The sequence below is a fragment of the Perca fluviatilis genome, chromosome 7 (genome assembly GCF_010015445.1).
Source record: "Perca fluviatilis chromosome 7, GENO_Pfluv_1.0, whole genome shotgun sequence".
In the NCBI taxonomy this organism is placed as follows: Eukaryota; Metazoa; Chordata; class Actinopteri; order Perciformes; family Percidae; genus Perca; species Perca fluviatilis.
Window position 1 is genome coordinate 23,618,636 of NC_053118.1, and position 22,599 is coordinate 23,641,234.

At 38.8% G+C, this 22,599-nt stretch overlaps 3 protein-coding genes and 1 long non-coding RNA gene across 8 annotated transcripts; 1 reads left to right on the forward strand and 3 right to left on the reverse strand.

Moving 5' to 3' along the window:
* Positions 1-2,142: 2,142 nt before the first annotated feature.
* Positions 2,143-7,870, reverse strand: styk1b (serine/threonine/tyrosine kinase 1b). 3 transcript variants are annotated; one of them, XM_039805322.1, is made up of 10 exons: positions 7,305-7,870; positions 6,045-6,100; positions 5,656-5,826; positions 4,473-4,805; positions 4,157-4,338; positions 3,931-4,005; positions 3,144-3,352; positions 2,989-3,029; positions 2,520-2,616; positions 2,143-2,423 (listed from the first exon to the last, which is right to left on the reverse strand). In XM_039805322.1, the coding sequence occupies exons 2-10, from the start codon at positions 6,097-6,099 to the stop codon at positions 2,231-2,233; spliced, it is 1,356 nt and encodes a 451-aa protein (XP_039661256.1). In that variant the 5' UTR covers position 6,100; positions 7,305-7,870; the 3' UTR covers positions 2,143-2,230. The 3 variants fall into 3 exon arrangements, with proteins under 3 accessions (XP_039661256.1, XP_039661255.1, XP_039661254.1); XM_039805321.1 differs by having other exon boundaries at positions 7,029-7,870; XM_039805320.1 differs by lacking the exon at positions 7,305-7,870 and having other exon boundaries at positions 6,045-7,011.
* Positions 7,871-9,297: 1,427 nt separating this feature from the next.
* On the reverse strand, positions 9,298-12,764 carry LOC120561967 (glutathione S-transferase kappa 1-like). 3 transcript variants are annotated; one of them, XM_039805326.1, is made up of 8 exons: positions 12,632-12,764; positions 12,342-12,418; positions 12,167-12,248; positions 10,979-11,107; positions 10,669-10,814; positions 10,466-10,582; positions 10,283-10,376; positions 9,298-9,579 (listed from the first exon to the last, which is right to left on the reverse strand). In XM_039805326.1, exons 2-8 carry the CDS (start codon positions 12,408-12,410, stop codon positions 9,530-9,532), a joined length of 687 nt encoding a protein of 228 aa, XP_039661260.1. In that variant the 5' UTR covers positions 12,411-12,418; positions 12,632-12,764; the 3' UTR covers positions 9,298-9,529. The 3 variants fall into 3 exon arrangements, with proteins under 3 accessions (XP_039661260.1, XP_039661259.1, XP_039661258.1); XM_039805325.1 differs by having other exon boundaries at positions 12,513-12,764; XM_039805324.1 differs by having other exon boundaries at positions 12,342-12,764.
* Positions 12,765-12,780: 16 nt separating this feature from the next.
* LOC120561968 lies at positions 12,781-15,199 on the forward strand. The gene is made up of 2 exons (XR_005639669.1): positions 12,781-12,981; positions 14,976-15,199. It is a non-coding gene; the product is annotated as an uncharacterized LOC120561968 (long non-coding RNA).
* si:ch1073-90m23.1 (rap1 GTPase-activating protein 2) lies at positions 13,667-20,961 on the reverse strand. The gene is given in 19 exon segments (XM_039805314.1): positions 13,667-14,343; positions 14,420-14,439; positions 14,538-14,621; positions 14,941-15,096; positions 15,201-15,287; positions 15,948-16,019; positions 17,404-17,568; positions 17,687-17,794; positions 17,796-17,912; positions 18,017-18,100; positions 18,197-18,250; positions 18,819-18,897; positions 19,180-19,277; positions 19,359-19,559; positions 19,747-19,794; positions 19,885-19,920; positions 20,112-20,202; positions 20,323-20,376; positions 20,524-20,961. Coding segments are annotated over 19 exon segments (1,710 nt in total). The 5' UTR covers positions 20,595-20,961; the 3' UTR covers positions 13,667-14,258.
* Between the last annotated feature and the right edge of the window lie 1,638 nt (positions 20,962-22,599).

The window sequence follows — 22,599 nt, forward strand, 5'->3', positions numbered from 1 at the left end:
GAATATCGGTACTTTCTACTCCTTACATTTTAAAAATTGGCTCGTTACTTTAGTTTTGTACAAGAGGTAGTAATGTCGGAGAATAGCGCGGACACGCGCCTCACACCGCGAGCGGGTGCGTGCGCCACACAGAAAAAAGTGAGAAAAAAAGAAAGAGAGACTGCTGTCCGGAGGATAATCAGTTGAGATGGTGTGTGTGCGTCCTTGAGAACTGTAAGTCGTATAACTTATGTTGTCAGTTAATGTAAGCCTGTTGTTGTATTGGTGTATAGTTCCTGCACAGTTAAAGTAGGTAGTGATTTAGTTGTTTGTGTTCTTCACCTGTTAGCTAGGTTTCACGTTGCTACACGCAACGTCTTTCCCAAGCATCAAAGAGAGAAGTTGTCCGTGTTTTACAGACACACCTGGGGGCGAAGTTTGAAACCAGCATCAGCTTTAAATACGGTCCTAATCTAGTCCTCACTAGCAAATTTCAAATAATTTCACTGGAGTTACCGTTATTATTTTCACGTGATCAATACCGAATTCAATCTAATTGGATGGGAATATACTGTAGGCTACGTTGCATGTAACGCACCACTACAAGACGACTCGACAGATTCGACGCATTCTGCATTCATTTGCGGCAAATAATTGCAGCATGATGGTGGTAACGTTAGCACTAGTAGTATGGCGGCGACATGATTGAAAATGAAGAAAACGGAGAATCCAGAGTTAGGCAGACAAGCAAGACATTCCCAATCATCCCTGGCCTTATCTGAGAGAGATGTTTGAGATAGGCTAGGAGGCATCAAGTATGACTCCTGGCCAATGTGCTGTGTAACTCTAACAGTATGGGGATCTTCTTAATTAATCTATGTTTAGTAATTCATATTGTATCCTTTATTTTCTTTCTATATTTGAGCACACACACATACATGTAGATTCCTTTAAATGTTAAGGGGACGATTAAAAAAGAGAAACTGGATCTGTGAATTCTCACAGAATCACAATTGAATTCATATCTTGCTACTCAGTCAGAATCTTATTAAGCTGGAGTCCCAGTCTCTGTCACAATAATCATATATGTGATGTTTGGCAGACATCCATTTAAAATGTAGACAATGGCATATAAAGAGCCTGGTTTTTATGTCCACTGAAGTTTCTCAGCTTGCACTCTAGTAACGTGTGTGGTCCAGGTAGCTTTGCATAAAAAGTGGTTGTCATTCGCAAGGCTACTTTTACTTTTATACTTTAAGTACATTTCAAAGCCTGTACTTTGTTACTTTTACTTAAGTAAAGAAGTTAAATCAGTACTTCTACTTTTACCAGAGTATTTTTTAACACAAGTATCTGTACTTCTACTTAAGTACGGGAAGTGAGTACTTTTGCCATCTCTGTTTATGAGAGCGTTTCAGTAGCGTGTATGAGAGCGTTTCAGTAGCGTTTATGAGAGTGTTTCAGTAGCGTGTATGAGAGCGTTTCAGGATTGCGCGTGAGAGCGTTTCAGTAGTGTATATAAGAGCGTTTCACTTGTATGTGTGAGAGCGTTTCAGTAGTATATATAAGAGCGTTTCACTTGTATGTGTGAGAGCGTTGCGTTTCACTTGTATGTGTGAGAGCGTTTCAGTAGTATATATAAGAGCATTTCACTTGTATGTGTGAGAGCGTTGCGTTTCACTTGTATGTGTGAGAGCGTTTCAGTAGTGTATATAAGAGCATTTCACTTGTATGTGTGAGAGCGTTGCGTTTCACTTGTATGTGTGAGAGCGTTTCAGTAGTATATATAAGAGCGTTTCACTTGTATGTGTGAGAGCCGTTTTAAGTATAGTATATAGAGCATTTCAATTTGTATGTGTGAGAGCGTTTCAGTAGTATATATAAGAGCGTTTCACTTGTATGTGTGAGAGCGTTTCAGTAGTATATATAAGAGCATTTCACTTGTATGTGTGAGAGCGTTTCAGTAGTGTGTGCGAGAGGTAATTCTGAATAATGTCCCTGACGGCCCCTCATACACATGAATGAGGTCTTAATCAGAAGAAAATGAATGGTTCCCAAAAGTAGACAACTTACTTAGCATACAGGTTTTCTCATTCATGCTGTGTGACCCAGAAGTAGGAGAATACTTAAATTAAAAGTACAATTTCAGTGCCCAAAAACAAGTAAGCAAAAGTCTGGAACACTTTTATTGTTCGGAGAAGTGCACCATTGGGGAGAAAATTGCAATTTATTTTGCTGGCACAGGCAGTGATCAGAAAACAGTGTAGCTGTTCTTTTCCCCGTATCCTGCTTCCTTCAGGTACTGCTCAATGTTAACTGTCCCAGACACCTTGAGGACTTTGTCAGAGGCACTTTTCTCTCCTGAGTGGATCTTGTGGCTCACTTCAGCCAGAGTGGGTCGATCTTGATCCTTCCACTGGCAACAACCCTTAATGATGGAGTATCTGAAAGACAGATTTACAGCACATTTGTTAGAGGAGAAACAGCACTCAGCTTCAGATGTGCTTGTGTGTTATCTGGAGCGTTCAGTGGAAACTTACAGCGTGTTGGAACAGTTGGAAGGTTTTTTTAGACTTTTCCCTCGTTGATGAAACTGCAGAAGCTCATTTACTGAGATGTCTGCATATGGAGCGTCACCTGGAGAGAAAAGAGTAAATGTTGTAGGTAGGAGTGGGCGATATGGTATCAAGGTGTATGTACTTTTACATTGCAATATCAATATATATATTGTGTTATTAACTTTTCTGGAAAATCAACAAAGAAGCTGTTTATGGATAAAATAGCCAGATGGGTTGGCCCTTTTTTGGCTAATCCAGCAAATGGAATACCTTATAATTACTTCACCACACTGATAAAAAAATAATCATATTAAAATCCAATATTGGTATAAAGTAAAGTGTTTATGGGTTTGCATTAGCTACAATTGCCTAACATAACCAGAGATACTGTATTACAGTGATAGATAAGATAACTCCGTTTAAATGGGTAAAAAGTTCAATTTCAACTTACCCAATGTTGCCATTTCATACAGTAAGATGCCAAATGACCAGCTAGAGAGGAACGCACAGAGGCAAATAATGGTTATAGTCTTTCATTGCATTGTATTGGAGGTTGTCAACGACAGAAAATACCAGAGATAACAGATGAAAATAGATTAAACTCACATGTCGCTGCTCTGACTAGCAGGTTTCTTGGCTAACAGCTCTGGTGCCTGCCATTTCTTCATGCTGGAATCATCTCTCTGAGTGGCTCCCTGGTTCTTCCTTGTGTGGACCCCATGCAGGCCCCAAAGCTTGGCAGTGAAGTCCTTGGTGACCAGTACGCTGCGGGCACGAATGTTTTCGTGGAGAAGATCTTTGCTGTGAAGGAACTCCTGATTGGGCAACAAGACAAGTGGCATCTCAGGATTAAACACACACGCCTGTGCAGGTGAGTTCAGTTTAGTCATCATTGTCGACATGAAGTACATATATGAAACTGGTCTCATTATGAACTGTGGTGGAGGGGCCTGCATGTAAGAAAGTGCACGCCATAATGGGTAATGACAACCATGTTCCCCTCAGGATGAATTGAAATAACTTTGATGAATAATTTTTCATCTAACTGCATCATCAGCTTAAAATGTGAATCCTTAACCTTTTTCTAAATAATTTTATGTGGCATGTTGATGTTAATATTTAGCTTATGTAAAGCCTCCAGGGCTGCCAGCATTGCTGTAGATAAATACCATTCTCTGTTTAAAGTAATGAGACAATTATACAAAATGTTGCCTTTTGGGATTGTCGGGTAGGTGCATGGTTTGATGAAGGCGTTTTGGAGGGAAACCCTGCCAACAAGTCAATGCTAAGATTGGGTCATGACAGGTTAAATGTATGTCAGTGATTTGAAAGTCAAATATGTGGACATGTGCAGTGTATAGGGAGGTGAGGACATGTTTGTATGCATACTAACCAGAGCTGAGGCCACCTGTTTGGCCAAGGTAAATATTCGTCTCTCAGTCATCTCACAAGGAGGATTCACATGTTCCTGAAAAAAAAAACACAAAGAGAAATTACATTAACATTTCAAAGTTGACAGGTGAATGTTTTGTTGTTGTTGTTGTTTTAAATATATGGTTTGATGCTTAAAGTGAGTTATCACACAGCAGCAGTATACCCGCTGTAATAAAAATATATACCTGTCTGCATCGCCACAGGAAGCTGAGCAGGTCTCTGTTCTCCAGCTCTTCCACAACTGTAATCAGAGGAGCTCGAAGTGAGACCACACCAAGAAGTTCTGGCAGGAAGGGATGTGGTCCCAGCTGGGACAGGAAGGACGCAAAGCCCAGGAAGTTGTGTCTTTCTGTGGCATCAGCAGAGTCTGTAAAGGGCAAGAATGAGAGGGAGATAAAAGAAAAATAGTGAAAGAGTAACACTGCAGTTACAGAAACCATGTTCTCAAAATCAAATGAGACAATTAAGAGCTTCCATTAAATTCAAGTTTAACCATCTCACCCTTTAGGACTCGCAGTACCACGTTCCTGTTATCCATTCGGGCCCTGTAGAGGGACACAGAGGAGTCGGAGTGCAGGGAGAAGGGAACAGGCAGAGGGGTGACCAGGTTGAAGGACTCGGGCAGCCTCTGACGGGGCAACTCTCTGGGCTGGACGATAGGAGTGAAACTGGGCTTAAAAGGCTGTGGTGGGGGGCTGAGCGGGGGAGAGGGTGTTTCCACAAATATGGAGGGTTTTTTGGAGGGGTTAGTGTTCGGGGGGTGGAAGGTGGAGTACGAATCGGGCATGTCCAGAGCGATACTTTCATGCTCCAGGACATTGATACCTGGTGGAGCTATGGACAGAAAGCCAAGGAGAGATGAAAGGGAGACAGAGAATATTTGTCATTAGAGGTAAATGCAAGGATTTACATGAGAGCAGTTAAACAGGACTATTTATCTTTGTGTAGTGCTGGAAAATATGTCTAACTGAAACTGAGATAGTACATAGGAGTGCTTATTGACCCCATGAGAGAAATTATATTATACAGTGGATGCTAAAACTCTAAAACTTGTCATCTGTCATTTCCTTGCTTAATGAAAAAACAAGAATGCTGCTGGTTCTACTGTCAACTGTACAGTATACCACACTGTGAATACACTGAGCATGTTTTATTTATAGTAAACTTACTGAAAACCAGTTGAAAGTGCTGATGGCTTTCACACAGTATTTCACTTATGTCTGATGACCATAAACTTTTTATTGTAAGACATTTTTAAAACTGTGAATCAAATGTAAAAAGAAATGCAAACAATCATTTACAGGCATACACAGACTTTAAATGAGAAAGACACAAAAGTTTAAAATCATTTAAGGATTAAATAATTTCATATGTACGTAAATAGCCTGTAATGTAGTTTTATTTATTGCATTTTTCTTTAATTATTTAGTTTAATTAATTGTTCTATAATAATATTTTGAGTGCTTATAACTACAGATTTTTATATTTGTATAGGTGCCTATGTCATTTTGTTTAAAAAGGTCTAAACAATGAATGCATAGAAAGTTGAACCTGGACTCTTAACTACACCTCCTGGAAAAAGCAAAACACACACATGGAATCAGCTTAGTGACTGTTTGCTGACAGTGTAGATCAAAAATAATTCCTACAACAGCTAACAATTGTGTCTATTCCAGTGTCTTACCATTGATGCCATGCAGCACTCTCCTGGAGGCCGACTTTTTGGCCTGTGGACGGATGCGATTGACTTTCTCTGGACAATAGCGCAGCAGGATAATGAAGACCAGAGTGACCAGGAAGCTGGCCAGCAGCAAGATGGGCACAATGATCACCTCCTGCTCGTATACACGGATCTCTGCAAACAGGAGCAGACACAAGGAAACCTGAATCTTTACGATCACTCAGCAAGTCAGATACACTAATGTCAATGTGGCAGATATGTTTGTCTGTACAGTCTGGGCTGGTATGTCATGTCATCTGTTCGTCTGTCAACCTAACACTTGACAAAGCCTCTAATGGCCAGACCAGGTTAGTGGCCAAATTCCCCAAGTTCTGTCTGCTGTTAAAACCTACCACAGATAGTATCTCCATTGTTGCATTGGACGTCTGCGCCTGATAATGAAGACATCCTGTCAAATGTAAAAAGAGATGTGATAAAAGACCTTTTTTTTTTTATTATATTCCTAATACATCGTTCACAGGCAAACTTCATATTCAGTAGGTTTCTAGACAGTTGTTATGTAATAGCTTAAGGACATTTCCTTTTTACAAAAACAACACATAAAGTGACAGTGGTAGTCCTGAAAGCCATTTTGTCTCTGGGGCTGAATGTGTGAATAATAACATGACTCTTGCCAGGTATCTAGCATGAGAAGGGGTCTGAGTGAACGTGTAACTGAGACCAGGAACTTCAGATGTTGTATCACAGTCTCTGATGTATGCCAAATGTTTTTTTTCCCTGCCAAAGACGACTGGCAATCAGAATAAAGACTCTGACACCTCACCAAATTGCTTTTTGTTTAATCCATCTTCTTATGTAACACAAAACTTTGATCCTTTTGGTCTACAGCACAGACCTCGATCGTTTGTCAATCTTAAGTAATACAATATGAGCTTCACCAAAGCTGTTTACAGAAATAAAATGTTATCATTTCTAACTGAGGAATCTTTATGCTGTATATCTGAATTCAGAGCTGCTTTAAATGCAGTGTATAGGAACAGAAATGCAGCCACACAGGGAAAATCTTCAACCACATGATCATCCTTTTACGTCAGATCCAAGATCTCTAAACCTGTTCATCTGCATTTTTTTTTACCCATAAATGCTTGTACACACTCAAAGGGAAAATATAAAGGGCAAACAAAGAACTTGCTTGCACACTCAAAACTGATAGCATATGTCACAATGGTCACAGAAAGACAGTAGATAAACAGTTAGAGCTATTATTTCATTAACAGCATGCATAAACATGAGCTCACTCCACCTAAGAGCAACCTTAGCAAAATATTACATGACAGTGTAATAAAAAAAAGACATGGAGTGTAAAACATCCTTACTTCAGCTCCTTCAGTTGTGTGTTATATCCCAAAAGAAAATGTTCAATCTGGTTATTTCAGGCTCATGTTTTCCTCCTTTACACAGTCAGACACTTTTCATACATCCTCCCAGCTGAATGTGTTGTCTGGGTTCAGCCGTGCTGCTCAGATCTTCATTGTATTGTTTTTCTCAGGTGATAAGTCCGGCTCAGGGGACCAATGCTCTGCTCTCTGTTTGTCTATGTTCCACCTTGTGTGTGTGTTTTCTTAACTCCACCCTCTTCGCCTATAGCTTACCCCTCTTCTCCTGTATTGTGCAGTTCCTTCTTCCTCCTTTCTGTCACACTCCACAGTTTTTAGAAGTGATGCATCATGCTGATATCAGGTTTGTGGCGCTCCACACTCTCGCCCTGCCTTTGTTTGCTCGCCTACATTCTGTAACTAGCTTTTTCTCTGAAGTTGGCATATGTCGGCTACTCCTCTTTGTTTTCGGGGAAACTGGTTCTGGCCTTTTGTTAAGCATGTTTGGCCTACATTGTACTGGAACTGGTATGACAAGCTTTGCCCGCTCTGGAGTATTTAGTCAACAATAATAAACTGTATTTATTTCTGGTTACAAGCATGCAATGTAGATAAATAATCCCACATCTTATATAAATATATAAAAAGTGTACTGTCAATTAAGATAATGCAATATTACAGTGGTTGTAGAAGCAAAAGTATCCATACAACAATGTGACATAAATTACAAGTAAATATTTTACTTGTAAAATATTACTGTTGTAGCTGGTTGAGGTGCAGCTAGTTTTAACTACATACACGACTGGGTAGTTTAGTCCAGTGGTTCCCAACTATTTAAGCCTCAAACACTTATTTAAATGATTTAAATTAAACCATCTGAACAATTTAAATAAAAATTTTAAGATAGGACAGACATCTGAACAGGGGGCCTGAACTAGACTCTGATTTTAATGGGTCACAAGCCAAAAAGATTTGGAAACACAGGTTGAATATACTGTATAATAATGCATTGTTTTATAATTTATAGTTTTTTATGTAAAATCTTTATCTGAAAATAAACTTGTAACTGTAGCTGTCAAACAAATGTAGCAGAAGAAAAAGTACACGTTTGCAAATACCTCAAATTTGTATCTAAGTGCAATTAATATAATTACTTATACATATACCAGACTTTTCTTGGAACCAAATGAATAACATTAAGAACATTTGATGTAACTCCTCTCCTATAAATATTTGCACTTAAAATGGAAGTTTCTGAAGAGACAGTTGGGAATCTGATCCAAGCTAATTTCCATTACAATGCATTATCTATAAATATATTTTGGTTAGTGTTGCAATCGACGGGGTGTATCCCAGCTCTTATTGGTAAAGAGGAGGGTTACACCCTGAATGTCACATCAGTCTACCACAAAGCAAACACAAACAGACAACCATACACACACTAACATTAAGACCTATGTGCAATTTAGTTTCCAATCCACCGAACCTGCATGGAGTTGAAATGTGGGAGGAAACCTGTCCAGAAAGGCCTCCGCCCCAAATGGGTTTACAATGATTTGCTTGATTTAAGAACAATGAGAATATCATTGGGGTGACATAAAAAAATGTAGTCCTTACATTTTGTATAGATCATGTGAACTGTCAAACACCGCATGACATCTTAGCGGTTGTAAGGTTGTTCAGCACAAGCACAATGCTGCTTTGAGTGAAATACTAATGTCAGCATGCTAACATGCTCACAATGACGATGCTAAAATGCTGATGTTAAGCGGAGGAAATGTTTACCATCTTAGTTTAGCATGTTAGCATTTGCTAATTAGCACTTAACAAAGTACAGGTGAAGATGATGGGGATGAATTTGTTTTTTTTTACCTGATGATGATGCTAGATGAAAAGTTAAAGGATTACCACCAGTTATTACAGTTCACCCTGATGGGGAAATGAATGCTTTCACTAAATGTCTTGGATATCCATCCAGCAGTTATGGAGACATTTCACCACAACTACAAATGTCAATGTCCTCATGGTAGTGCTAGAGGAACAGCCAGGGGATCGCCAGTCATTAGGATTCATCCTGTTGGGACTATGAATGTTGTTGACTGGCCAAGGTTTTGAGATATTTCATTCTGTACCAAAGTGGTGGACCGACCGTTCCACCTCCCGTAGAGCCACGCCACTAGCATGGCTAAAAATATTAAATTCAAGTTACATAATGCAACAAATACACAACTGCAACACTGAATTTCAATTGAAAATATGACCAGCTTCATCATCTGGAAGTTGTCAATGTTTATTTTTAATAGGCACATAATTAACAGTGGAATGGTATGTTACATTATTTACACTACTATTTGTTATTAGAGGTCTTTTGGAAATATACTGCTTGGTTTCAGAAGGCACAGAAAATATGAAATTTGAAGAATTAGAAGAGTCAAAGACATTATTGAAATTAGAATCTATGAGCACACCAACAGTGTTTGAAGGCAGCTTTATACAGTATCTCACAGCTTGGCAGTTGATTTGTCAGGCTGAGGTCCCAGCCACCTCTCCCCTGAAACAGACAACTAAATTAGATTGGGCATGATTCTCAGACACTATTTCTATATAAAATCATGTATATTATCAAGGGTGACTTACAGTGAATGCTACAGTAGATTAAGGCTATGTCAAGTGTCACTTCAATCTTTCTATTGTCACTTTTACATAGGGTCGGGTACCGAAACCCGGTGCTAATACGGCACCAGCGCCTAAACGACCGGTATCTACCGGACCAAATTGTAACGCAGATTTCGGTACCTCATTTCGGTGCCAATTAAATGCCTTTTGCGCTGCTCTATGATGCTCTGAAACAGACGTTAGGTGCAACAGGAGCATCGATGCACGTGACGCTTGTTAACACTTTACTTGACAGCAGGTAACGTTAGCCTACCGTTAGCTAGCAGCTGGATTAAACACGGTTAAAATGCTGAGAGCTAAACGGTGTAAAGTGTGACCGTATTTCACTGTAGAGGATTCCAACAGCAGTACGTTAACAGTATGCAGCTGTTCACTTCAAACTAGTAAGCCTCGTTGTGCATTCAAAATTACTGTAAAATACCCTATTACCCTATTTTTTTTAAGTATCGTTTCAGGCACCGGCACCGTTTTAAAAGTATCGTTTTAGCACCAGTATCGGAAAAAACCCAAATGATACCCAACCCAACTTTTACATAATGTGTGTTTGTGAATGATGTACAGTACAACACTTTTCTCACCAATGCAGTGGGCCATGAGCTCAAATCTGTCAGATCCAAAAAACACCTCTGGCTTTCCATTTACGTGACACACCACAAGGGGGAAGCCAAATGCCTGGGAAGATGCAATAAAAGAGAATTTGGTCATAAGTAATGTCTTGTCTCTTGCCTGAATCTAAAAAGGAGACCTGAAGGAAAACTGACCCCATGATCAAGTGCACACTGTGTTGTGCTTTTCAGCTTGTCTTTGATCTCCTTTGAGGTGGACAGCTTCAGCACTTCCTTAATCTCGCTGTCAGACAATCCAGCTTTCATCGCTGCCTGCACAAACAAACAATGTGACAAGCACAACACTAAACAGTACTACTTAATCTTCTCAAACACCGCCAGGCTGGATAAACTGGTACCTCAGAAAGTGATGTAGGTGCAGTGATGTCTTTGTCCTCACTCCAGATCCTTCTCCACAGCTCCCGGGACACCCGCTCCACCTGCTCGTCTCCACCCTTCTCCCTCTCTTGTACTGCTGCCACAAATCGCATTGCAGACAAGGAGCCTAGGCGAAGAAAACAGAAGACCTGAAACTCGCTGCATTATTAGCTTTGCTCAATAAAGAAATAGTACCACCACTGTCTTGGTGCAAAGCTGAATTACCAACTTAACCCAGCCACGGTTTAATCAATACACATCACAGCATGGATCCCATCAGATCCTGCTTACCTTTTTGGAACATGGCCTCAAAGGGGTCAGATGGAGCCTGCAGGGGAACACCAAAATACTCTGACAAGCGGTTCAGATCTTTGGTCATGTACAGGAATTTGTTTGGAACCAGACCAGGGGGCTTGTTTCCTGTCATGAAAGATAAATATTGTATAAAATATAACAGTACTAGTGTCCACACGGATATTCTTTCAATGTTACTTAAAGGTGCTCTAAGTGATGTGACGCATTTTTTAGGCTACAACATTTTTCGTCACATACAGCAAACATCTCCTCACTATCCGCTAGCTGCCTGTCCCCTGAACACACTGTAAAAACCAACTCCTTGTCGGTTATTGGCTGGAACACTGTTTGTTATGGTTTGTGGGGCCGGTTGGCGCAGTTTGTTTTTGTTGCCGTTTGTGGAGCCTGGACTGTCTACAGAGACCACGTTTTTTTACAGTGTGTTCAGGGGACAGGCAGCTCGCGGATAGTGAGGAGATGTTTGCTGTATGTGACGAAAAATGTTGTAGCCTAAAAAACGCGTCACAACACCTTTAACTTAAAGTATTAGCATCACAATGTACTTAAAGCAGGGGTCTTCAACATTTTTAGGCCAAGGACTCCTTAGCTGAAAGAGAGACTAAGTAGGGACCCCCTACTAAATGTACTGTATAAAATGAAGTTGCATTAAAGCAACTGTATGGCTACCATAGTGGCTACCTTACCTATAGTAAGCTTATCTTCAGTGTGTAAATTAAATGTTATTTATATTTTAATTGTTGAAAAAATAAACTTTTAAAAACATTTTTAAATGTTTTCACTTACTCACGGACCCCCTGTTGAATATATCTGACTTAAAGTACGAAAAGTAAAAGTACTCATTATGCAGAATGGCCAATTTTTTGGAATATTATGTTATTGAGTTATAATTATTAATGCATTAATGTGTACATCACTTTTATGTTGCATCTTATCTTAACAAATAAAATATGATGTATTATTAAAGGTTAACTTTAATAATACATCATATATTGTTATATATTATGTTATATATATATATATATATATATATATATATATATATATATATATTATATATATATTTGTTGATAATATTTTGTATTATTAAATCTGAAAGTACCTAAAGTTAAAATACAGTATTTGAGTAAATGTACTTAGTTATACTTTCCACCAACGTTTGTTTACCTGCTCCTTGCATGACGCCACCCAGAAAAGCAGGGCGCAGTTTGAGCTCTATATTCCACACGTGTCTGTAGCGGCACATTACCTGTAAACACACACGGTCCGTGTAAAAAGATTGATTTTTATTTTTACTAAGTCTGTGTCTGTGAAGCTGACATAAAAAAAGTAAGAAACAAACCTCAAAGCCAAGCCAAGAGTACGGAGAAACCACGTCGTAGAACAACTCGATCACTTTCTTAGATGTCATCTTCAGGTCTGCGGAGGTCAGTGACTCTAATTTACTTTCGTTCGCAGAAACACTAATTTAATTTAACACTAAAATGTAAGCGTTATGCAAAGCGTCTCTTACTTGGAGTCAGTGCACTGTGCAGTGTGTCAAGGTTCAACTAACCTGCCGCAGGGCTGCTCGGTCTAATGTTAAGTCAAATCAGTACCTTATGATGAATGTATCTCATCAACAGAAATCACCTTTGTTGTCTTTCACATCGCAGGATTAGCTGGAACCGTTGTTACCATTTTAGACGTGCAGTTGAGCTGCAAACAAACAACACGGATAGATAGGCTCAGTAACAATGTCTGACCGCCAGGGTTATGTTCTTGTTTCTTGTCTGTATTTTATGTACAAACCACCACATTACTGCCCTCCTCTGGAGAAACTGCAAATCATGTGTAACCTTCTTATATGATGACCTTTATTTATTTATTCTACTCCGTCTTCTTCTTTGAATTTATTAGCGGTTGGCAAGGCAACGTGTTGGCGCAATACCGCCACCTAGTGGACTGGAGTGCAGAGCAGGACAGTGCAGCACAAGTTAAAGGTGGCATGAAAATTTCACTTTATGAGTTTTTTTAACATTAATATGAGTTCCCCCAGCCTGCCTATGGTCCCCAATTGGCTTGAAATGGTGATAGGTGTAAACCGAGCCCTGGGTATCCTGCTCTTCCTTTGAGAAAATGAAAGCTCAGATGGGCCGATCTGGAATCTTGCTTGTTATGAGGTCATAACAAGCAAGGTTACCTCCCCTTTCTCTGCTTTGCCCGCCCAGAGAATTTGGCCAACCCATGAGAGAGAGACATCATGGCTTTCAAATGAGCAAAGTGGCAGTTGGTCAAGGCCAAAAAAAACCTTTGGGAAAAAAACCAAAATTGAAATCCTTCATTTGTTCTGTCTGACTTTTTTGTGTTATTGTCTGTATATTATTTTACACCTCTGTCTAATTTTAAACACTAACCAATTCATAAAAAAAGAAGTCGATAATTAAATGACAATATATTTTCAAAGATGTATTCCCAACAATTAAAAACATGAGGTACTTTTACTTTATGCTTCTGCTAAATATTTCACTTAATCATTATTATTTATCTATTTATGTAGAATATTAAAACATTTATTTTACAACTACAGTATATCTACTAGTTACTTTGCATTAATATTTTACACAGAAAACCTGAAATGTAGTTTATTACAGCATCAGTAATAATAACTCCAGTTATGTCATATAATACATTTCGATGATAATATGTTTAATCAGAATTTTACTCAAAGTATTTTTATTTACGAAAAAGATCTGAATACTTCTTCAATTACTGGTAGTATATTCTCCTTCATCTCTTCTGCTTCTTTTTGCATTCAGTATAACATGTTGGTTTCCTAAATTGCCAACATCAACTATCTTTAATAATCATGTTTTACTGGTATCATTATATGTATCGTCATCAACAAAACAATCACCATTCTTCATTTTCTGCATATTGTGCTAATCTTAATATAATTTCCTTTGCTGTTCCTTAACTCTCTCTCCTCTCCACTTCCTCTAAAGAAAGAGTTTTATTGACATTCAAAACTGTGTAAACTCAAAACATTTAAGCCTATCCTGGCCATTTTATATCTTAAACATTTCACTGAAATACAATGTTAAGCTTTTAAGAAATGTTGAATACTGCTATGACAGTAAAATAAATATATTCTCAAAAATACTATTTACTTTTACACTCTATTTACATTTAAGCCATCCAACAGGATAAGAAAGTAGTAACCATAGGCTAGCAATGTATAACTATATAAACACTTAAATCTACAAATTGATATTTCCTTTTATGTCTCTTCTTGAGGACTTGCTTGATCTTTGAGTTCAGCTGGCCCCTGACTGTCAGCAGGCAGAGGTCCTGGAGATTTGTCACTGTAAAGCAGAGACAACAGTTATCTGTATTTCTAATCATGAGACCAACATTTTTACCTGTTTCCATAAGTCTTACCTCTCTCCGTCTTTATCTGTCTGTAAAGGAAGATAGAACAGTTAGAAAATCTTTAGCTCAAACCATTCAATACGTATTTATTCAGTCAAGCACATTCAATCCCATTGTGAATTTTTACCTTTGGCTTCTGTGATGCACTGCCACCAACCTTCCTTGGCACCCCAAGAGTCTCGAAAGAGTGACTCCGCACTCTTATGGCTCTCTAATGACAGAGATTCAGAAGTGAAATGGTACAGAGAGATAGTATGGGAGAGTTTCTGAAAACTTGAAAGGCAAGTGTATGGAGGACTAAAGCTGCCATTATAATAAATACATAAATTACTCTATTAAAATAATAGCATAGAAGCATAGATCATAGAGCATAATGTGCAGGTTAATTTGAAAATAAATAAAATAATAAATCAATTAAATGCATTCATTTGTGTGACAAATTACTTAATTTTTATATTCATTTATTCTTTTCTGATACAATTGTTTCTGTTTTCATTTATTTCACTAGTTATTGGGAGGCCAACATTTACCTTAAAGTTTTCAATGAATCCTCCACTTCCCTCAGACACCCCCCGTGTAGCCTCAGAAGATGGGAGAACAGACAGAGATGGATCCCCCATCATGCACTGGGAACGGGTCGAGAGTTCAGCCTGCAGGCTCTCCAGGAGCAACGAACGAGTGCGGAGCTTGGTAAGAGGGACAGGAGAGCACACATGGCAGAGAGAAATCAGAGAACAAGCTTGGATATTTACGAATAAAGAGCATAAATAAAGACTTTTTTCCCCTCTACCTCTAGCCTGCTGAATTGTTGAGCCTTATAACAGGAAATCTCAGCATTGATGAGTTTGGTCAGAAGGAATTCTCTCAGCAGGGAACGCTAAAAGACAGGATACTTGTGATGCATCTCAATAATTCATTTGTACTGTAGTGATTCAGGTAAGCAAGGTGTGGACTCAGCCATGACAGGTGGAGAAATAACTAAGTTTACTAAGTGGACGATCAAAGCAAGGTTTTTTAGACAATGGCCACAGGCAGGCAAAAGTAAACAAATATTGATCAAAAACCAAGGCATGCAGGACCACAAGACAAAGGCTGGACTGTTTTCCAATTCCATACATAATACTGATTCTAAGCAGGTTTTGAGTAGTGTTACTAGAAAAGTGACAAAAACGTAAAACCAAAGCCGACAGCATACTGTACATACTAAATATTCTATTAATACACTACAATGCAAGAACAAAGATGAAAAAAATGAGGGAGCAGGAAGAATTTAAATAAGTTGTGGGTGGTGGTGAAACAACTCCAAAAAATTATGGAAAATAAAAAATAATCATTAAATCTTTGGAAAAACATTTTGATGTTTATTGTGAAGATTGCATTAGTCACTGGTAGACTAAGCAAGACAGTAAAGAAAAAGTAGACAGTAAAGAAAAAGATGCTGAAAATTAAAAGTTTGGCTGTTGCTGCAACCTATATATTTCTTTTCAAATATTTAGAGAAATGAAAACAGCTTGGTGACCTTTGTATTGATTCTTACATCTGTGAAGATGGGAGGATCTGGGAGGGACGGACCAAAAAGAGGAACATCCTCTCTGGCTGTGACAGCCACCTGTGAAGATGAGAAAAAAATATTAGACTGATAAACCATTCTGGCTGCAATTATTGGCCGATATTAGCTGATGATATTTTTACCGTTAAAGTAGTCTCGCTTTGCCAGACCCTCCTCCAAAGCGCGCTGAAGGAGGGTCTGGCTACTCCACATAGCATTCGGGGATGGGAGGTAAATGTGCTCTGGTTTAATGGTATTTCTTTAAACCAATCAGAATCGTCATGGGCGGCGCTAAACTCCAAACAGAGCCACTTCAAAATAGTCGTGCGAGAGAAAACTGAGATTGGACAGACAGTCTAGCTAGCTGTCTCAATTTACCCTGCAGAGATCTGAGGAGCAGTCAACAATTAGTCCTCATTAATCCACCGAATTTAAAATTCCAACACAAAGAAAGTGGAAGTGGAATTTCCTGCGGCACCGGAGCAATACCGGAAGTGGAACGTCAAAGATATAGACTACCGTTAAAGATGCAGTAGGTAAGTCTTATAAAACTAACTTTCTGTCATATTTGCTGAAACTGACCCTATGTTCCAGTAGAACTACATGAATTATGTAAAAAAAAAAAAAAGCTCCTCTGGCCTGTAGTGCCATTGGCAAAATTCCACCGATTTTCTCCAATCAGGGCCACAGGGGGAGTCTATCTGCCTGTCAATCACTGCTCAGGCACGCACACGCATATATAGCGTTCTCCCCTCCCCCCTCCCCGCGCACGGTCCACAAAGCTACGTTGGTGAGGATGATAGTAACGTTAGCACAGTGGTCGGTCTGATATGATGCTGAAATGGCTAACGGTAGCTTGCTAGTTAGCATCGTTTTACTGTTGGTGTGTAAAGTTAACGTTGTGTTGGTGTTTAGTTATTGAACATGTTGTCTGTCTGACATGCCGGCAGTTCTGTCGCACTCCCTTGTGTGGGAGGGGCTTAGGAGACGGTTTGGGCTGCAGCAGAAAGGGGGGAGGGACTGAGAAGTTGTCGATGTTCAAATTTGTTAGCAAAGTCCTGGCTCTTCACAATCTTACCTGCAGCTTTAAAGTAATAAAAATCGGTTGTTTAGAATGACATTAATTGTCCACTAGAGAGCAGTGACAAGTTTATTTTTCTACTGCAAAATGTCCCACAGATATCACACAACTTTAAAATATTCTTATCCAAAAATGTTTGTTAGGTTAAATGTCTATGTTAAAGAAACAAATATCAGGCGACATTTAGGATTTTTTTGAACTCTATAATATTAATATCGGTATCAGCCTAACAAATCCAGCATCGGTCTGGCTCTAAAAAATACAGTTTGCTTTTTAATATAAGGGTGAATCAGTTAAAACAAAATGCCAGCATTCCACTTATCATAGGGATGATATATTCAACTGGGCTTGTTTTTCACTCACCTGGTACGCAGTTTCACCTGTCTTCTCCTCCGGACCCTGAATCCTCCGGACCACCAGGAAACAGTGCAGGAAGTGTGACTTGATAACATCAGACAGGAACGGGGTTTGGCTCTCCTGGTAGACCAAAGCTACAATGTCATTACCAATGTGTCTTTTTCTTTGTAACTGTGTAGGGGGGGAAAAAAGTGTTTCAGTGTTTATTCAAGACATTTGTTTTCTAACTAGTATCAAAAGTATCCTGAGAAAGGCTCCTGTGAATCATCAGGCTGACACAGTAACTGACCTGCTGCGGGTCGCCCTCTGTAAAAGGCAGTTTAGTTGCGACATGGAACATGATTTCTCTCCCATGAAAGAAAAAAATCATCCGCTCAACAACATCTAAAAATGGACAATAAATCAACGCCATAAAGACTTCTAAACTCCAGTTGAACCGTCTCTCCCAAAATAGAAAGGAGCTCTTTAAACTCTTCACTTTCCTCATTGTTACAAAGTATGTCCTCCTCAGTGAACTAGAGAGAGATGGATATTGTCTGAGAGACGGTGGGTATGGTAGGGTGCCATATTTCATATGTCATTTTTATGAATGCAGGACATTTTCTGCACAATTTCGTACCTGCCCGTCCTTTTGGTACAAAATGCCAAACTTGAAATTAGGAGACACTCTGTGTTCATCAAATGCAGTTATGAGTTCTGGAGCCTGAGGGATGAGTGAGAGGGAGAGAAGCTTTCAGAGGATTTGTCTAAAATAAGTGGTCATTCATTTTTACTTATTGGTCATTTTATAGAGCATTACCTTGAGGTAGCTGACCACTTCAAACTTTGAGACAGTCACTCTGTCACAGAGCATCTATAGAGAAAATGTGTCATCTTATAGACTTTGTCATCAACCACAAGGTAGTACATTTATCAAGTACTGCACTAAAATACAATTCTGAGGTACTTTATTTGAGTATTTCTATTTTATGCTACTTTATACTTCTATTTCACTCTGTTTCAGAAAGAAATATTGTACTTTACCACTCCACTACATTTATTTGACAGCTATAGTTACTAGTTACATTGCAGATTATTTTTATCATTTTACATAGAAATTCTACATACAAAACCACAAATCACCATAAATCAGTTTACAAAACATGATGTTTTTTTTTTTTAAATACATTAAACTATATAACAGGATATTAGGTAGATATAATAAGTTCCACCTCAGATAAGATACAACAATAAAAATGTTTCATACATGTTGATGCATCAATACAAATTATAACATATAAAATAAAAACACTCAACCAACATTTACTTGAGATACTTAAAGTAGTTTTGGCTAATAATGTACATAGTTAGAGTGTAGTGCTGCTACTTTTACTTAAGTATTGGATTTGAATACTTCTTTCACCAGAATAATAGTTTGATACCTTTGCTAATTCAACAGCAGATGGGATGTTGGGGAAAAGAGAGACAGAGAAAACTCCATGCAGAGTGCACTGCTTCATTCTGTGAGACAAGAAACAATCTCGGTATTATCGTCTGTGATGCAGGATTACTTGGAATTAACAGTTACTGCATACAGAGACATTCAGATGAAAATGTAAAGCCTCTGCTCAAACATCATTCTGCACAGTGAAGCTTAAACATCCACGTAACGTTACAAAGAGCAACACATTTTTGAGCGGAGGGTGAAACGCGTGATGCTCTGGGAAATGCTTCTAGTTGTATTGCACCTTGGATTATACTAAAACTATCTCATAGTTGTCTGAAATGACTTAAGATCTCTACCTTAGTATCACCCGCAGCTTGCTCTCCTCTTCCTCCAAACACACAGAGAGAACCAGAGGCCCCAAAGATGGATCCACTGCTGTGAATGAGTGATGGTACTAAAGGGAACACAATTCGATAAAAACACAAGTTCAGGAAAGATAACACATTCTTTGATACTTTAGATAAAGTCTGCTTACATGCGAGCGGAAGAACTCGTGGTAGATTTTGGCCTCCCCGTCTCTCTCCATGATGTCGTAGCTCTCTGGATCGACGCCACAGTGGGAGGAGGTGGGACTCACATCTGCAAGCCTCTCCAGAGGGGGGTCTATCCAGAAGCCCCCCAGCTTCGGAGGGAGGATGAGCGGCAGGTCTCTTCCACCTATCTTTAAAAGATGAGACTAAAATAGAGACAAAGGAGCACCTGATGATGATGAGGGCCTGTCATTTCTGTTGTTTGGGGAACAAATGTCATGGCGTTTATAGAAAGGTTAATACACACACACACACACACACACACACACACACACAGGATCGAACTCGTATATAGTCAACTCTGTGTTTCTTATTCTCACATTGAAGACTAACCTTCAGCGGAAGTGGGAATTCACACCTCTGCTCATCGATCCTGCTGCCCTGATGGACGAGGGAAGTATTGATAAGATGATAAGAAACTTCTCTTGCTGAACATGCACACTACACAAGATCAATCGTGCTTTAACTCACCTGCAGCTTTTCAATTATTTCAAACAGCTCTGTGTCCTGATACGAACAACAGGCAGCAAATGCAGACAGAGAGAAAGGGAAGGAGAAACATGGGGAGGAAGAGGAACATGACAAATGGTTCATTTGCAAATGGAAACTTCTGAGAAATGCAGGATTTGAAAAAGCATTAAGTATATTCAGTTAAAATAAGAGGGGAAGGTGCAAGCTGAACATGCTGATGATATCACCCTCTGGTTGCTGCTGGCTGAGAGGACAGGCTTTCTGTCACTGGCAGGAGAGTCCCTGATGTCCAGTATGTTGTCCTCTGCAGATTCAGGTCTGCAGCAACAGGTTCATTTACAGCACAATTCATCACTTCTCATTCAGTTCTCACTTTATACAATAAATCTTGAATATTAGCTCAAAACAGCTGCAATAAGATGGAAAATAAAACCTCACCTCGTCTCATCCCCACATGTGAATTTGTCCACACTGTAAACAAGGAAGTGAGAACTACTCGGAGAAGAAAACAGATCATCTAACATAGATATAATTACTTATATATCTACAAAATAATGGCATTATCATGTAGTATAGGTAGCTACTCAACTGACTTGGAAATGCCAGTCCTAATTTGAGACAAACAGTGTCTTTACTCACCCTCCATATGCCCCAAAAGTGAAACTTCTCTTTCTGGAGAAAGACATGTCATTCCTCTTTTCTCTCTCCATGGCTTTGGTGTCACTGTGAATGTTTGTACATGCCAGTTTGCTACTGAGTCAATCAGGGCTGGCCAAGGTTGAATTAATTCACTCTATCATTCTGTCACTCCTCCTCCTCTCTGCCCCCTGCCTCTCACTCATTTAAGCTTCCCTTTCCTCCCTCTGTCCTGCTGTCAGCCAGACATTCAGTATTAACCCGCTCATGGTCACAGGTGTAGCCACCGCCACAAACTATAAAACGGACACGGTCTGGCTGCTTCATGCCATCGATCCTCCTGCTTGAATAGACACTCATGGTGATTTCTCAGACTGACTGGACTTGAAGATAGACTTGTAAATAAATAAATAAAGGCTGAGACATTTTCTCCTGGACCTGTTACCCTTTGAGTCAGTAAGGATCATCAATTATTGACAGCACACACACAGTGAGGGTGAGGAGATAGACAGCAGGGGAGGGCAAAGTAAGCCTGAGGTTAGGGGGGGGAGAGAGAGTGAGAGAGAGAGAGAAAGAGAGAGAGAGAGAGAGAGAGAGAGAGAGAGGAAAAAAGAAAGGGAAGTAGAGAAAGGGAACTAAAAAGGAAAGATTTAGAGAAATAAAGAAGGAAAGTAAGAAAGAAAGAAAGAAAGAAAGAAAGAAAGAAAGAAAGGGAACGAGACAGAGATAAGAGGTGTGCGCATTTTAATGGTGTCCCACATGATAAAAAATCCCATTTCTATTAACTGCATATCTTAGACAAATACTGTCTGTATCGTTCAAGAAAGAGGGATGCAGAGCACATATTTATCAAACTAACAAAAGTAGAAATGTTGTACTAAGAGGAACAATAAACAGAAAGAAGTATTTTGCTGGTGTAGTTTGCTAGTAGTTAGTTCTATACTTTAAAAAGGTTCCCAACATTATAACCTCTGAAGGATCACAAGATAAATCTAAAGGGTCGTGAGATGATTAATGGGGCAGGGAAGAAGGAAAAAACTAAGTTCTGCTACACAAACTTTTTAGATTTCTAAAACACTTGGCAAGCACCCCATGTAAGGGGAACAATAATGCATTATATTTTACAAGCTTATCCATTTTTTGTGTTTATGTTGTTGTTGTTGTTGTTGTTGTAAAATCTTAATCCGGACAGTTGTTAACAGTTGTTGTTAAAAGAGTTTCAGTGGTCTCTGAATTATTGAGAGTATGTTGTTGAATCTTAGATGCAGTACAGAGACAGAAGTAAACACTTCCTGACTGTTTTTTGGAATGACTGTAATATATAATATATTTGGCTAAGGATATAATTCAGAATTAGGAAGTTGTGTTTAACCAGTTTCAAGTGTTGCTTTCTTGTAAACTAACCAAACGTATTACATCACTTTCAAACTGAAAATGTAACTAATAAAGCCATCCCTTTCCATCTCCAGCGTTTTTTTTGTTCTAAATTTCCCTTTCTTTTAATATTTTTTCTCTAAAGTACCTCATCTGCTAGTAGCATACACTCTCTGCTCCAATTGAGTTTTGTTTCTGTTTCCATTTCCAATAATTTTCGTCCGTATCTATATGGTTGTAGGCTGCCTATTTTTGGTAATTTAACGCTTATTTATAGAGATTTAAGATTTCACACATATACACACACACACACACACACACACACACACAACCACATACAGTATATTTTTAGATAATATTTTATTTGTGACAGGACAGCTTAGACAAGAAAGAGGAGAGAGAGAGAGAGAGAGGGGGAAATGACATGTAGCAAAGCGCCACAGGTCGGAAGTGAACCCACAGCCGCTGCATTGAGGACTACTCTACCAAGACCTTGGTGCCCATATATATATATATATATATATATATATATATATATATATATATATATATATATATATATATATATATATATATATATTTATTTTTTATCACAGAAAAACGTTACCTTCTATTTCATTGGGTAGTGTACAGTTACCCCAAAATGTTACTTAAGTAAAATATTTCAGTAAAATATCATTAGATATTAGATATATAAGATATATT

Coding starts and splice junctions, on each gene's coding strand:
- styk1b (XM_039805320.1), bottom strand. CDS start 6,183: ATGAAGTTTGCCTGTGAACGATGTATTAGGAATATAATAAAAAAAAAA. Junction 4,806..5,655: donor AGTGCTGCATGGCATCAATG/GTAAGACACTGG, acceptor TTCTGTCCATAG/CTCCACCAGGTATCAATGTC. Junction 4,006..4,156: donor TCCTGTGGCGATGCAGACAG/GTATATATTTTT, acceptor TTTTTTTTTCAG/GAACATGTGAATCCTCCTTG.
- LOC120561967 (XM_039805326.1), bottom strand. CDS start 12,410: ATGACATCTAAGAAAGTGATCGAGTTGTTCTACGACGTGGTTTCTCCG. Junction 10,583..10,668: donor CACCTACATCACTTTCTGAG/GTACCAGTTTAT, acceptor TTGTTTGTGCAG/GCAGCGATGAAAGCTGGATT. Junction 10,377..10,465: donor AGTGTGCACTTGATCATGGG/GTCAGTTTTCCT, acceptor GCATCTTCCCAG/GCATTTGGCTTCCCCCTTGT.